We start from the raw sequence: 15,858 nt of genomic DNA on the forward strand, positions 1-15,858 counted from the left end.
ACTTTCGCCGAGCGCATCGCTTTCGCGACTGCTGAGACCTGGGGAGCTCGACGTTGTGGCAGTGCGCGTATGGATGTGAGAGCGAGGTGTGGGTGTGGGTGTGTGGCCCTTTCAGGTGGAGCGGCCGACCGCAACCCACAGCCTTGGCCCAAATGTTGATGCAAAACAACACCTGACCGTGCCACACGGTTGCAGTGACAGTGTGAGCGGGGGGAAGGGCAGAAAAAAAAGGGGGTCAACACAAAATGAGTGGAAGGTGCGCAGAGTGAGAGAAAGTGATGGCAGCGGTCGATGGAGAGGAGAGCTGACCAAGAACGGTGGGGGCTCGGCGTGCATTCAGGCGCGAAAAAGCCAGCACACACACGGCATTCGCCGAGACGGTAGCGCTAGGTAGCTCGGTCGACTTTCTTTTGCGGTTCGCCTATTCCCGTGCGCCGCGGTGATGTATGCACGCATGCGCGTCTGCACATCTGAATCCCTGTGTGCTCGTCTTTTTCTCTGAGTGTGTGTGTGCAGCTGTGCGCCTGCTTTGCGAGTATCGCTGTGACCCGCTCACCCTCGCTCGGCGTGGTACGTGACACGTATGCTGAGGTGCGCCTAAGCCGCCGTCGCCTTGTCTGACGCCCGCTTCTCCTCCTCCAGTGTGCGCAGCACGGCCACAAGCTGCTCCCCGCTCAGAATGCTCGTGCTGCGGCCACGCAAGGCAGGAGGCACGAGCACCATCACGAACACAAACGGGGGAGGGACAGCAAAGGAGACGGCAGCGCGCAAGGCACGTGCGTCGCAGACCGCTGCCGTATCGGCCTTGGACCCGGAAGCAGTGGTGGTGATGGCGGCCGAGCTCTGCTTTCCACGGACCACCGGTCGTCTACCCTGTCCACGACCCCGGTCCTGACAGGCGCTCTTTGAGTTGTAGAACTGAACCGTTCTCTCGACCCACTGCCGCGCCTGTCGCTCTGCTTGGTCCAGCGCCGCCGAGACCTTCGCCTCCGGAAGGGTGTCTGTCGGAGAAGATGAGCCGAAGAGGACGCGCCGGTCCACTGGGTAGCACGCGTCGCGAAGCAGGGAATACGGGCTAGTGCGCAGAGATGAAGCTATCGGCGACAGGTGTGCGTGTCTGCCGTCTGTGCCTTGGCAGGTGGCCCCGTCGCGTTCGGCGCACGGCACTACCGCGGGTTGCGGAGTGTTCAAGGATGTTAGCGGCGGAGGTGTCGTCGTGCTGGTGTCCTCTGCAGCGCCGCCCGTGACGTCGAACGTCACGACACCGACGCGATCTGCCTTCCAGTAGCCGTTACCTCCGCTGGTGGTGCCGTTGTGCTTGTCGCCGACGTCCCTGTACAGTACCTCCTCCAGCGCCCGCATCCCCTCCAGCAGCACCCTACCCTGCTCGACACGGTCTTCATAGTAGAAGACGCGCGCCGGTCGGTGGTACTGAATCAAGGAGAAAAATCGGTTCAGTTTGTACTTGACGGTGCCGGCCGTCTCACTCGGCTTCAGCAAGACGTCCTCCACCTCCTTGTCGAGTCCAGCCTGCTGCAGCAGCGTCCAGATTCGGTCGTAGTACTTCACGTCCCGGCCAGTGAGCACATAGATGAGTGGCATGTCCACCGTCGCGGCCGCTGGTTGTGTGCCGACGTTGGGGCGGCGCTCCTTCGTCAAAGAGTTGCGGGTCTTGACAATGGCGCGCATGTGTGCAAGAATGGGCTCCACAAACCACGTCGCCTCAGCCGGCCGCTCCGGCACTGCCGGTGGCGACAGCGTCGAAAGACTCTGATACCACCCTAGGCCGCCGGAGGACACGGGGCAGCGTAGTTCGCCGTGCAGCCTTTTTGCTGCGGCGGCTGCATCCTCGGCGCCGAGATCGCCCGAGGTGACAAGGGCGGCGGCAAGCGCATTCGGGTCGGCCACCGGAGAGAAGAAGATCGTGCCGTCGAAGTCGAAGATGTGCAACTCCACCATGAGGGCCACCAGAAGGTTGCAAAGGGGAGAAGGGAAGGAGGAGGAGGGGTGGGAAAAACACAAGCGAAGGCAGGCACAGACTCGCGAGCACATAACACTCAGCGACACTGACACACCGCACGCTACACAACTACGGCACTCGAGTACTCACTGCGTGTCTGGCGATGTGCAAGAGATAAGGTGATATGATGGAGGCGCAGAACAACAAAAAAAAGAAATGCAAACCCGAAAGTACTTAAAAGGGGCGAGGAATGACCATGGGGAAGAGAGAAGGGGAGATGAGTGCATGGACGGTATCGGGGTGGTGCAAAAGCCAGCACCGCGGAGGAAAGGATATGCACGCCACGGCTTTGATGAGCTTCGCCAGCCACAGTCCTCCCCACTCAGCCCCCACACCAGCGTGTGAATGCACGCGAGACAGAAGAAGCAGAGTATCTCACATAAAGGCGTGTGTGTGTGTGTGTGTGTGCATGTGTGTGACTTAAGCGGGCGATGATAACTTCGATTGTGTATACCCGTACATAGGTACAACGCAAAAAAAAAAAAAACAGTCGAAGGCACCGACCCTCTTCCGGGGCCGAAAAGGCGCTGCTCCGAGTCTCGCACACCACGTTACCTCACCCGATGTCGGCCCCACAAAGTGCTCTGGAGGATCGTGGGAGGGAGTGAAGACCCAAAGGACAAGGCCGGGGAAGATAAAACGGGAGAAAGGCAGAACAGAGAAACGGCGTTCCGACTGGAGGCGTCGGTGCTCATTCGCAGGCGAGTGGGCAGAGGTGTGCACGCGCGCGCCCTGTTCCCCTGTGGGTACATACGCAGAAGGTGAAGAGAAGAAACCACGACGTCGCCTTCTCCCGCGCCATCTTCATGCAGCCTCCCTCCCCCCTCCTCCCTCCTTAGATATCAGCACAGCTCCTCGCGTCGTCTGCGGTGATACGCAGTCCTTCCAGGGCCGCCGAGGACGTCATTAGGGACTCGATCCACGCAGCACGACCCTCCGCCGTCGCCCAGCTCCGCCGAACCTCTGCAGAGGGCGACACCTTTGCAAAGGACATGCCCACAAGCTTCTCCTGAATGCTCTGCTGCACGCGCTGAAACCCGATCGAGGCCAAGCACGCCGTCCATTCGCTCATCCAGTTGCGACGCCGCGGACCCTGCGTGCGCGTGCTCACAATAACAAGCAGCCCGCCTTCCTTGAGCGCCAGGAAAGCATGGATGCACGCCAAGAAACGCAAGCGCGGGGTGGGGATGTAGGAAAGGAGAAGACAGAAGAAAACGGCGTCGTAGCTTTCTAGCCGCACAGCCGTCGCTGCAAGCGAGCGTTGCGCCGCGTTGCCCGCACTGCCTTCACGTGAGTCGCAGGGGTGCAATCCGGAGTTTCCACCCCCGTCTGCGAGGCTGCTGGCTGGGCGCTGCCGCTGATAGCGGACACGGCCCTCCTCCGCCGTGCCGAATGCTACACCGGTACTGCACCCGCGCACCGCTTCGTCCGTCTCCGGCTCTTCAGCGAAAAACTCCATCTGCAGCCAATCCGCCCGCCACACACACGGTGATGGGACACCGTTCGAGCCAGTGTCGCATCCCGCGGCTCCCTGATAGGGCGCAAGATCCATGGACGTTACATGCAGAGGTACCGGTGCAAGAGGCGCAGCACGACTCAAGATCGTGCCGAAAAAGGGACCGTAGCATGAGCCAACATCCAGAGTCCACAGCGGTGCAGGCGCTGACGTCGGCGTCGGGTGAGGCGCACCGCGTGTGTAGTGCAGCGCAGTAGCCCACGCCGTGTGCTCACTTCGGCGCCACGTCGACTCCTCCACGATGGCGCGTGCGTCCACATCCGCGTCGATGAGCTGCCGCGCTGCACACACCGCCGTTGTCGACCCACCACTTGAGTCAGTACTCGAGGACGAGCAAGAGAAGCTGCCAGCCCTCGACTTCTTTGGCGCAATGCTGCAGCTGTCGTCCCGGGATGGTGTGCAGACGCTGATCAGTTGTCCCACCTCCGCTTCCGTCGCCATGCGACCATATCGCTGAAAGAAGAGCCTGCGAAGCGGCTTCACGACTCGTGCAAACACCCCAGGTAGTTGACGGAAGCGCGTCTGCTCGACGCACACCCTGAAGCATGGCGGGGAGGGCGACTGCGCAGCCGCCGAAGGTCGGCAATCAGCGGCGTGGGGCGCGCCGTCTGCAGTTCCCTCCCCGCAACCCTCCGTCTCTGCCTCGCCGAGGTAGTAGGAAGCGATGCTCTGCAGGCAGTAGCCAAGGCGGTCACTGTAGTGACGAGAATGGGTGTCGGACATCGTCGCAGTTACCGTAGCTGGCATTGCCTCGCCTATCACCACAGCAGAGGGAGGCGTTTGTACCCCGCCTGCCGTGTCGCTACTTCGCTTGCGCTTTTCGCCAAGACGTGGTGCGGTGGATTCGAACGCTCCTGCGCGGCCGCCGTGCGCTCCAGGCTCGACCCTTGCACGGCCACTGTCATCCGCTCCACCGCTGTGCCCCGCCAGAGGTGTCGCAGATGGATTCCAGTACAGCGTTGCGAGATGATGCATCGCCTCAGCATAGGCGGAGAGCCGCTGCGCGGCCGCCTCGCCTGTCAGCGTACACCGCCACGCTTTCAACTCCTCCCGGTACGACGGTGGCGGCGCGGAGGCAGTAAGACAAGACAAAGCGCCCATGGCGGTCACCGCAGTGCCACTGCCACTGACACCGGACTGCACGGCTGCCTGCAGGTATCGATGCTGCTCCTTGATGAGAGATGCCCAGACGAGGTGCTCTGTCGAGACAGCTTCGCTCTGCGATGTTGAGGTCAATGCAGGCGCTTGAGAAGGCGACTCGGGCAGGGGTGCGTGCGAGAGCGACTCATGATCCCCACCGGCCCCGTTTCTTGCATGCTGCAACTTTTCCGACGACATTAGGCGCAACCCTCAAATGAAGCTAGCGGCACTGCGAGAACGGGGGAGGAAGGAAAGACAGCACACTCGCGCGGCCCGGCAACACCGTCTCTCTGGCTATGCTCGGGCAATGCTTCGTTGACACGTGCGTGTGACGCGCGCGCGTGAGTATAGGAATGCGTTTCAAGAAGGGGAAAACACAAAGCGAGCCAGTGAACGCGTGCAAGTGCGGTGTGCTTTCGAGATACGAGAGCGCGTGCATACACAGCACAAAATCCATCCTGCGCCGCCCCCCCCCGTTCTTGTTGATCCTCCAACGGAGTCGTGCGAAGCGCTTTGTGGGAGGAGAGATGTGCAGGGCATCCGCACTGAGTTGACAGGAGGAGGTACACGCACCGCCATGCCCTCGCGTCTGCTCTTGACGGCGACCAGAAATATAATCATAATACAAGTAAGAGAGGAGGGAGAGCACCCTTGCAGCCCTTGCTGCTGGCCAGTGGGAGAGAAGCAGCCCGCCTCCCCCACCTTTGCGAGTCCGCTCTCGCCATCTTCACTTCGTTTTCTTCGTTAAGCAGCAGGTGTCTTGGGGTTGATGAAGACTTGCCCATGAACGAAAGCCACGCCGTCGAAGCATGCCCACTGGCTAGGACATCCCAGAGAAGGGCACACACGCAGACATACAGGCACAGACACAAAGAAGGGCACAAGACACACAAGACGCAGCAGCCACAGCGCGCATCTTACCTGAAGGACACACAAGTACAGACAGACTGCACATTAAGAAGAAAGCGACGGGATAAGAGAGAGAGAGAGAGAGACGCGGAGAGAGAAACGAAGGAAAATCACCATGGAGCAGCAGCAGCAGAAGTCGTGGCAAATGGATCAGCTGGCACGCGTGGGTGCTCGTGCGAGCGGGGTGTGCAAAGGAGAAGAGGGGGGCTGGGGAGAGAGGTGATGCAGCCTAGCCATGCTCATCCTTCCAGAAACCACGAAGCAAGAGAGAATGCAACGGGAAATAACAATGAGCAAAGACAGCCGCACCCGTTTCCAGTGCTTGGCGTGACCTATGCATCCCCTTCTCTGGATTTTCGCTGGCTTCTCCCCTGCAGCCACGATTCAAGAGGCATGGGGTGCATGTCTCCCGCCCACCCCAAAAGCTGTGCCCACGCGCTCAAGCAAACGACGACATCCCTGAGGAAGCAATATAAGACAACAAGACCATCGCAACGAAAGAGAGAGGGAGGGGGGGGGGGCACAGATAAGATACAGATACGTATGCACGGCAATGGACAAAGGAGCAAAGGAAAAGGGAAGGCAAAAGCGGTCTGTCACACACGCACATCTTTTCTGTCTACGCGCAGGTACCGCTATACCCCAAAGCCACCCTAAACCGTTCCACCTCTCCCGTCTACGGTGCCGTCAGCAGCAGCACTACAACAACAACGCACACACACACACACACACACCATACAGACACCCTAGCAGTCCATATAGTCACCCTCTTCAAAGGAGTCGCAGATGACCTCCACGGATGGCTTATCCAACAGCCGCTGAATCGCGTCCTGCATCATGATGGACCCGCACACGTTGATGACCTTGAGAGACGGGCAGTCGGCCAGCCGATTCACGTCTGTCACATTCGTCATCTTCAGATCAAGCTCCTCCAGCGTAGCGCACTCCGTCAGCATCTCCACACCCTCGTTGGTCACAGCCGTGCGCCCACACAGGATGCGGCGTATTTTCGGGCACTGATGAAAGGCGTTGATGCTAGAGATGTACAGACACCCAGTGAGCACCACCGTATCGAGCTCTGGCGACTCTTCCAGGTGAATCAAGGTGTAGTCCGTGAGCGCCGTGTTCGTCGCGTCGAGAACGCGCAGGTGTTCCATATTTTTGAGAAACGTGATGTTGTTGAGGTCGGTCGCGGCGCAGCGGAACATTTCGAGTTGGGTGCACTGCGCCACGCACTCGATGTCCTGCAGTACGTTCAGCCGCGACACATCGAGGAAGCGGAGTTTCTTCAGGCTTCCCAGCGCGGACAGGTCGGCGATTTCCTCACAGCCGTCCAGCGACAAGTGCTCCAGGTTCTTACCCAACGACGTCGTAAGTGTATTCAACGTCATCGAGTGGAGCGGCGTCTCGGACATGAGCAACGTCGTCAGCGACTCCAGCGCCTCTTTAGGTATCTGCGTGAGGGCAGTGTCAATGAAGGTCGCGGTGAGATCGAGAGTGCGCAAGTTGGAGCTGAGGTCACTAAAAAAGGCGGAAGATGTGTCATCGTATACACCGCAGCTTTCCACGTGCACATCCACCAATGAGGCACATGTCTCGGAGTCAATCGCGTTCAGGTTGGAGAGCTTGCTGCAGGACCGCAGTGTCAACTTCTTGAGGTTCGAGAGGTGCAGCCCCGAGACTCCGTCCGGCTCCACAGGGCAGAAGACGATCGTGAGAGATTCGAGGCTTTTGATGCGACTGGCATCCCCGACGGACGTGACGCCGCGGCAGGAGACCAGCTCCAGCTCCCTCAAGTTTGTCAACGCGCCAAGGGGCTCGAAGAAAGAGTTCTCCACGGGAGCGTGATGCAGCACGAGGCGCGACAGCCCATTGGCGACTAGGGCATGATAGCGGCCCAGCAGCTTAGCGCTGTGGGTGCGGAACTTGCGACCGATAGAAGAGATAGAGTACAGGGAGTAGTTGCTGCGTCCCTGTTCGTCTTCCTGGGCGTTGAAGATGATGCACTGACCGTAGCGGGAGACCATGATTTCCTTGTGTGGTGCCCATGGGCTCTGCGGGCTCTGCACAGCGCTGCGAAACGGTCGCGAGACGCACCGCATGGCTGTCAGGGTGCGTCGGTTGTACGGCATGTAGCGCATCACCTCGTGAAGGGTTTCCTTGTCCGGAATCTCACCCGTGAAGGGTGTCCCGCTGCTTTGAGAGAGCATCGGCCGGTGTCGCGAAGGTGTCAGACGAGGGAGAAGATCGCTTGAAGTACAAGACGGAGAAACATACACACGCGCGCGCGAAAAGGGGGAAGGGGGAGAAACAAAAGGGTCCACGAGATGGGCAGTGCTGCAGCACGGGGAAGGCTGTGGAAGGAGGATGTGTCAAGAAGCCAAACAAGGAAGAGCGAGGAGTGAACATATATATATATATGTACGCGTGTGTAAACGAAGGACTCTATATACGTCTATAAATCTGCGACCCTGCGCGATAAGATGGAGATAGAAAAGGTATAGGAGGGCAGCAGTGCGGCAACGTGGCAGTACGCGGCGTGCGTTTGGGGTGAGCACCCCCCCCAGAGTGGACGCAGTGGAGCGCAACAAGGAAGATTGATCGGTGTGATGGACCCGCCTCACCACGTACAGACGCACACACACACACACGTATGTGGACCCTTGCACGCCAAATGTGAGAAAATGCAGCAGAGGACAGAAAGCCAACTACAAGAAAATATATATTAAAAGCTGAATAGTGGGAGCAGGAACCAGAGAGAAGAGGAGAGACGAAGGGGAAGAGGAGGAGAGTTAGCAGCACCAGTGCCGCCGTATGAGCGGATGCGAAGCGCGGGAGCAGCAGTGCGCGCCCCTGGTCCTCAGTCGTTTCATTTTACCAGACACACACTCACACAAGACTGCGTAGTTTGCGTGAATGGGTTGCCCAGTGCAACAGAAAGCGAGAGAAAGAAAGAGACAAGCATACTCATACAGGGTAGTGGGAGAGAACTCAGAGAAAGAGATGGGGAAGGACGTCCAGACGCGTAGGCGGAAACGGGAGAAACAAGCAAGCAGAACGTCGGCTGTTGCCGCCACACATATAATTGCCTCATCTCCTGTCAAACGAAGAGCTGATCGGGTATGTGTTGCCGCTGCTCTGCTGCTCCTGCTACGGAAGCTGTCGCTTGAGCACAAAAAAAACAGCATGAACGAAGAGCACGCGAGAAACCGACCAAAAAGAATCTACAGAAGCCGATTCAAACAGATGAGAGAGATGCAAGAAAGACTCCTCGTTGCGTCTAAATGTCGCGGCACCACCCACAACTGCCGTCGCACATACGCCCGTGAAGGCCGGGAGGTGAAGAGTTCCTCCACGGAGGAAGAGAGCATCGTTAAACAAACCCGGCGAGAAAGCTCAAATGCAAAACCCGTCGATGATGGACACACGTACACGCGCACAGGGACACACGAGCACGCGGGTCTTGCATCGTAAGCGTAGAGCCTTCCGAACGTGCAAACGCACGTTGGCAATACGGGAAACACCACGAATGTGAGGAGTTCGTCGAATAGATATATGCACATACATACATATATATATATAGTATACACACACGCAGGCAGGCTCCAAGAGAGAAAGCGTGCGCCGTCGTCTAGTGTTGCGGAGCGGCGCAGTAGTCTCGCGGGCACGGATGCTTCACGGAAGTCGGGGTAGCTGAGAGCTCTTGTGCACAAACGCCGAGAGCGCCTCTTCGCAGAGGTCGAACAAGCAGGCTGCGCGCACAACGCAAGGATCGTTAAATTTCGCATATACCGCCAAGCTCGCATTTCACAGGCCTACCAGGGCTGGGTACACGTCCAGCGATGTCGATAATTGCTTCGACCGGCACTGAAAGCTCAACAGAGAAATCCTGGTAGAACGGCTCTTGGCGTTACCGATACGGTGCAGGACCTCTGGTGTCACCGCCATGGCAACGGCGCGGCGCCCTGCTCACATTCTCCAGCGTGGGTATACTTGTAGTGGTGGCCCATGTGGCCTCCATGGTCTGTAAGTATGAGGAGTGTGTTGAGGGGGCCCTCGGAGAAGCGCAGCTTCACGCGCAGGTCATTGAAGAGGGTCGAGGTGTCGGAGAGAGGCAGCATGGCGCCGCGCGTGCCCGCGTGGCTCCCGATCATGCGCATTTCTTTGAAGCAGTCCTTTCTGTAGCTGCCCCCTCCCCCCTTCCCCCTTCCCCGGTGCGGCGCCGCTATCGCCATCCTTGGTGGGCCCGAAGCGACGCGCCGGTGCATGCGCGGCGGCAGTCGCTGAGCTGTTTTGCAAGCAAGCGCTCCGTGTTGTCCAATGTGTGCTCACACACCGCCTCGCCTGCCATGTAGTGAGGCACGATGCTGCAAGGGCCGCGAGAGTTACCTGACAGTTCGGAGTACCCCCGCTGCCAGAAGGGCGTGTAGAAATAGCGGTCCACACCCGTCACCCGCCCACCCGCGTCGCTGCTAGGTACCCGTGTGGTCCATCAGGTACTCGAAAACGCCGTGGCAGCAGGCCGACGTGAAGGGGGGCTCTCAGATCATCCCCGCACATGTGCGTTGCCAGCGTAAGTACGCTACTGTTCATGAAGGACACGTTCGGGAACTTGACCTCGGTGCTGATGCCGATGGAAGCGGCTGAGATCCCAGCGAGGAACAGCACAAGGTCGGCTGCGGTATTCACCCCCCCCACACACACACACACACCGAAGTGGCGCGGCCCCCTTCGCCGCCGCCGTTGTGTGAGCAGAGGTACTCATGCGATGGAGCACGATCAGGGAACCCGAGAACTTGGGCGAAGAGCGGCACAGCTCCTGTCGACTGGCGCCGTCGTGCACCCGAATAAGCACATCGCTAGCCTGCCTCCCCGCCCCTGCGACGCAGTCCGCGGGGTGTCGGCCGTCCTCGTACTCGCGCTTCCAGTGAGGTACACACGTCACTGCCTCGCCCCGAGCGAGAGCGGTGTACGTGTTCAACAGCGAGTCGCCCGCCGGCCACAGGTGGTACTCTTCGTGATCCCTTGCTGCGCAGCAGACCTTGTACACCGAAGAGCAGTTGAGCGGCGCACGCAGCACATCCTCCAGCGGCACCTTGGGCCTCCGCTCTCGCACGTTTCTGTCCAGCCGTGCATGCGGGTCACAACGCGCTGCTACCAATGTCGAGGGATGCAGCTCCACCGCCGTGATCGGCTCGGATTTGGGGGTTGCGGTGAACCACAGCGCCGCGCGTGCCGTCCTCCAACGGTGTCTCACTGTCACCATCCCTCTTCCTTTCGCCTGACACATCTACCCCAACACTGCAAGTCGCGCACCGGCGCGTGCCCCGTTCGCCGGGGCAGGTGCGCCACAGGTGTGGGCAGCTGCCACTAGAAAACGACGTACGATAGCGTCCTGCGTGCGAGCACCGCAAGCGTTGCTGAGTGGAGCTCCGAAAAGTAAAGAAACGAGATGGAGTGACGCCGCACCAGCGGTGAGAGCGGCATTAGGAAGCCCCCACGTCAGCACAGATGCCACCACGCAGAGGACAACAAAAGGCTCGGCATGCCAGCACGTGTGGACGGACCCGCCCCGACGCCTGAACAAGCATCCCTCGCAGCAGTTAATACAAGACCAAGCGCATGTATTACTCGTTCCCCGCCTGCCAGTAAATCGATAAGTACTGCAGAGAAAAGGACAGAGAGAGGAGGCGATCCAATAGGAGATCGGAGACCAAGTAAAAGTGGACGCAGAACAGCTGACCCTGCACTCTTCCACGAGTATATTGATGAGTCAGCCTACGTACGCGTGTGCGTATGTCCGCGACTAGGCCCACTCCTGGATTCTGATCCCACATGTAGCAGAGCCGGTGTACGTCTGCAAAGACAAGGCGGTAAGTGTACCGTTACGCATGAGTTTGGTGCTGCTTTTCACCTTCCTCCTCGGGGTTTGACTCCTTTCCGCTTGTACCCTCAAGTGCTAGATGTCGCGCGTGTGTCTGCCTACGCGAAACGATCATTAGGTGAGAGAAGTTGTCGGAAGAAAGACGGGTAGATAGACTCGCAGACCGCAGAGGGGCAAACGAAAAAAAAAAGAAGGCAACCCTGAAGCAGGGCAAAGGGAAGAGCAGCTGAGACACCAGAGCTGGTGCACACCGGTGCATAGACGCGTCACTGCGCTAGGAGGAGGAGTCGAAATGCTTGCCGGGTGTGCAATATGCCCTGTGCAGCGCGGCGGAGACCAGCAGTTGTTGTCTGTTTTTCGTTACATTGCCATATTGCTCGATCTCTGATTTTTTTTCATCTGAGCTCTGTTTCCCGTTTCCGCCCTTGCAGCAGGCACCATAGCGGAGGGGCGGGGTGGGGTGGCACGGAAGGTGCCGCCCAGCAGGTACAGCAGCCACATCGCTATTCCATCTCGCCCTCTCTCTCTTCCGATGGAGAAAGAAAAGGTGGAGGGAGGGGAGGGGGGCACAACGAGGAGACTGGGATGGTTTGCTGGGGGTCGAAAATAGTGGTTGCCTTCTTTCGCCTTTTATGTCAGTGGCAGCGATAGAAAGCCGCGCTGAAGAAGACCTTGAAAAGGAGAAATCGAGAGAGAGAGAGAGAGAGGGAGGGAAAGGAAGAGGACAGAGACACAGAGACGGAGACAGAGGAAGAGGGGGCAAGGCAGGGTATTACCGCGTCTCTGAAAAGGACAAAAATACAGTTTTGCAATAGTAAAAAAAAAAGAACGAAAGGAGTGAGGGGAGGATAGTGATGTCCACCAGACAGTGATAGTGACGGTACGCAGCGACAGCAACATTAGAGAAGACACGACGACAACACGCATACACACAGATAAACGAGCACACACACACACACATGCACACATGAAGACTGCAACGCGTGGAGAAAAAAGCGGGCAGACGGCGAATCGATAGATCTTTCCGAAGCGCCGCGCGGCAGACAAAACACAGTGAAGAAGACGCAAGAGCAAACGGCGAAGAAAATAATAGAATGCTTGCGCAAGACACAGGGGAGGCAACGCAACGACACGCGTCATGGACAACGGGCAATGGAAAAGGCAAAAGGCGAAAATGAAAAAGAGGAGGAAACCGCAATACCAGAGGGGCTCTTAGCTGGAAGAGAGGTACGTATATGCATGACATGTAACCTATACGTACTTGCACAGGAAGGCGTGCACACGCACCGGCCTGCTCGTGAGAGAGCGGCACAGGAAAGCGAATACATGTGCAAACAAAGGCTGACCAAACATAGAGAACAACGCCCAAGCGATACAGACGCACACACACACACACACACAACATAATGGACAGCGGACGACGGCAACCTACATGCAGAGGAGCTACGCAGGGTCCAGCCAGCGCTCCCATGGTGCCTGAGGAGCCAGGTGGGAGCAGAGCCACAGCAAGCGATGAAAGGCTGCCTGGGTGAGATGAGACTCATTCCACCCCATTAGGCGGCTCGTGCGCAGCTGCTTATTCATCACCTCACTATCAAGGTCGTCGTTCACGGTGATAAACAGCGGCGACATCGACGCGCGCCAAGCCGTCGGCGCAGACCCATTTGCCTCATTGTTAGCGAAGTGCTCCAGACGAGAGAGAATGATCGCAAGGCGCTGAAAGTCCTCCACAATAAAGAATCGAAACGTCAGGTCAGTCGTGGAGACGTGGTGATGTACATCCAGCACCAAAGACTCCACCCGTGACGCGTCTACAGAACCGCGATTCCGGCAGCCACTGATCATTTCGCGGCTCACCTTCTGGGGTGCGCTTGCGGTTCTCTCTGATAAGAGCGTGCGCACCACCTGAGACGGCTTGTAGAGTCGTTGCGGCGCTGACGCCAACACGGAGGTGACTGTTCGCTGCACGCTGCCACTGCGGCGAAAGAGGCGGTTATGCGCCGTCTTCGTCAGCGATGCCGGCACAGTGGCAATCCTGCGCAGCCATTTTTCCTCGTAGGAGCTCCAGCGCGCGAGCATATCGCTGTGCTGCAGCCGTATCGCTTGGCTGCCTCCCTCGAGCGGGTGACCAGGGCAGGAGGTATTGCGCCTCCGCCGCCACTTACGGGTCGTGAGGGGACGCATGTGTCGCAGCGAGGCAACACATCGCTCGTCACTCTGGCACCAAAGCGCCGCCGTACGTGCACGGCGCATCGCCAAGGCAAACGGCTCGTAGATGTGAGTGGGGGAAAAGTTGTTCATGCTGCGTAGATACGCTCTGCGCATCTCCTTTACCGTCTCGGCGAAGCCATTTATGGGGTCGTCCAACATCGTCTGTAGCACTTCGCGATCAACCACACGAGGCATATGAGCGTACTCCACCGACGGAACGATCCCGGGCAGCTCTTCCTGAATGTAATAGCGAGCGAGGCGGTTCAGGACATTATTGCTATTCAGCTCAGGCTTGGAAAACTGCGCTGGTCTGCACAAGGAGCGCAGCGTTCGGTCCACCAGCCTCCCTGTAGGCAGCTTATCCTCCAGCTCGGCGCACCACGACTGGGGAACGAGCCACGCTCCTATGCCTGCCAGAGTTGACCTGGATGGGGGTCGCACATAGCCGTCACTGTTAAAGATAGTCTCAAATAGAAGCGGGACTCGTTTCTCGTCACTGTACGGCTGAGCTGTCCTCCTGTCACACGCAACATTTGCCTGCTGCAGGTGGGCCATCTCCAACATCTGGCGCGGCGGCGACAGAGGGCGGAACAGGTCGAAGAACGACAACTGGCGACCAACTATCATATCATTGTTGAAGTAGAAAAAAAAGCGCGAGATGCCCGGAATGCGATGCAGCCCGGACTCTATCACGTTCGAGTTCAGCGTCGGCAGCACCCACGCTGCCTCCTCAGCGCTGAACATATCCGCATGCATCACCACGCGCAGCTCCGGGAACCTCTCCGTGTCAAGCCACGCAGGCACCTGGTCCTTGTCAGACAACACAAGGTACACGCGCCGCACCAGCGACACAACACCATCCGCCGCTCCAGCGTCGCTCATGTTCACCTGGTACCCAAGCTCGCCCAGCCGCCGCACGTCCGCAGCGTGGCGGTGGTGGTACTGCGCAAGCGCGTCGCTCGCAAGCACGAACTCGCGCAGCGACCGCAGCGAGTACCGCAGCTCCTCCCAGTCGCGGTACCGCCGCTGCTCGAACCGCACGTGCCGCGCCTCAAGGTTGCGCCAGAACGACGGCGCCCTCGGGTTCACGAACGTGTACACAACGTCCAGCTGCATCGGCGTCGCAACGCGCGTCGCGCTGTCCACGGTCCACAGCGTCGCGTTGTGCGCAGCGAAGAAGTCGTAGTACGCGCTCCTCGGCCCCTCGTGCGGCGACGCCACGTACGACGCCGCCACGCGCAGGAACTCCCGCTCCACGCCGCCGCCCCCGGCCGTCGCGTCGCTGTAGCAGAACCGCTCATCAGCATCGTTCGGCGAGTACAGCATCAGCACAGTGCTATCCACAGGCGTCTCAGTAAAGCTGCTCTCGTCGACTCCTAGAGCAGCGTGTGCTCCACATGCTGCCTCTGTGATACTCCCGCGAGCGGCATTACCTCCTCCCCAGCCTACTGAGGACGAGATTCCGGTGCGGCACAAGACCACAACTACAAGGAGCAACACACTCAGTAGAGCAATCCAGAGGCGGCTCTGTCGCTGCTGATGCCGCGTTGCATTCTTGGACGGCGACGACCCCAATAAGGTCGAAGGCGCGCCGCTGGAGCTCATGACGAACGCCCCGATCCGAAGCTGCGGATGGAGAGAAGGAGCGACAAGCAAACAGCAAAACGGTGAATCAGCGCTCCCTGCGCCAGTGAAGCGGCGAACACGAGAACGCCCACGCAGACGAAAAGGAGGATGTGTGTCGAAGGAGGGCACCCAGTGGAGGGGGAAAAAGCGAGAGCTACAGCAGGCTCCGCGAGGTGTGAAGAGACGTTGCACTCCTGCGCTCACACACTCACACGGAAGACAACAACTAGCACGCAAAAAGAGAAACGAAGAAACAAACGGAAGGCCAGGGCTACGACAACACACTGGCAATACGCGCAACGTCAAGTTACCCTAGCGAGGAGGTGCCGTAGGGGAGGGGCTTGAGCGAAAAGAAGAGAGAACAGCAGGCAAGCGCGCCGCTTCCCATTGGGTCTTTCAGGTGAGCCAAACAGATCAGCCACAGAACGCGATGAGAGAGGAAGGGGTGATGATGACGGCTCGCAACGATCGAACGGTGGATGTGGAGATATGAGGACGAGGCTAACCAGAAAAACAAAAACATATACAAACCGAATGAACAATGCGCTGCTT

General features: G+C 58.8%; 4 protein-coding genes across 4 annotated transcripts; all 4 read right to left on the reverse strand.

Moving 5' to 3' along the window:
- Nucleotides 1-597: 597 nt before the first annotated feature.
- Nucleotides 598-2,052, reverse strand: LMJF_23_1065 (conserved hypothetical protein; the record flags this gene model as incomplete). Its single annotated transcript, XM_001683398.1, has 1 exon — nucleotides 598-2,052. The coding sequence occupies one exon, from the start codon at nucleotides 2,050-2,052 to the stop codon at nucleotides 598-600; it is 1,455 nt and encodes a 484-aa protein (XP_001683450.1).
- Nucleotides 2,053-2,855: 803 nt separating this feature from the next.
- On the reverse strand, nucleotides 2,856-4,874 carry LMJF_23_1090 (conserved hypothetical protein; the record flags this gene model as incomplete). Its single annotated transcript, XM_001683399.1, has 1 exon — nucleotides 2,856-4,874. One exon carries the CDS (start codon nucleotides 4,872-4,874, stop codon nucleotides 2,856-2,858), a length of 2,019 nt encoding a protein of 672 aa, XP_001683451.1.
- A 1,457-nt stretch (nucleotides 4,875-6,331) lies between these two features.
- LMJF_23_1100 (conserved hypothetical protein) lies at nucleotides 6,332-7,795 on the reverse strand (the record flags this gene model as incomplete). Its single annotated transcript, XM_001683400.1, has 1 exon — nucleotides 6,332-7,795. One exon carries the CDS (start codon nucleotides 7,793-7,795, stop codon nucleotides 6,332-6,334), a length of 1,464 nt encoding a protein of 487 aa, XP_001683452.1.
- Nucleotides 7,796-12,912: 5,117 nt separating this feature from the next.
- Nucleotides 12,913-15,006, reverse strand: LMJF_23_1110 (hypothetical protein; the record flags this gene model as incomplete). The annotated part of the gene is made up of 1 exon (XM_001683401.1): nucleotides 12,913-15,006. One exon carries the CDS (start codon nucleotides 15,004-15,006, stop codon nucleotides 12,913-12,915), a length of 2,094 nt encoding a protein of 697 aa, XP_001683453.1.
- Between the last annotated feature and the right edge of the window lie 852 nt (nucleotides 15,007-15,858).

This window comes from Leishmania major, chromosome 23 (genome assembly GCF_000002725.2).
Source record: "Leishmania major strain Friedlin complete genome, chromosome 23".
Classification (NCBI taxonomy): Eukaryota; Euglenozoa; class Kinetoplastea; order Trypanosomatida; family Trypanosomatidae; genus Leishmania; species Leishmania major.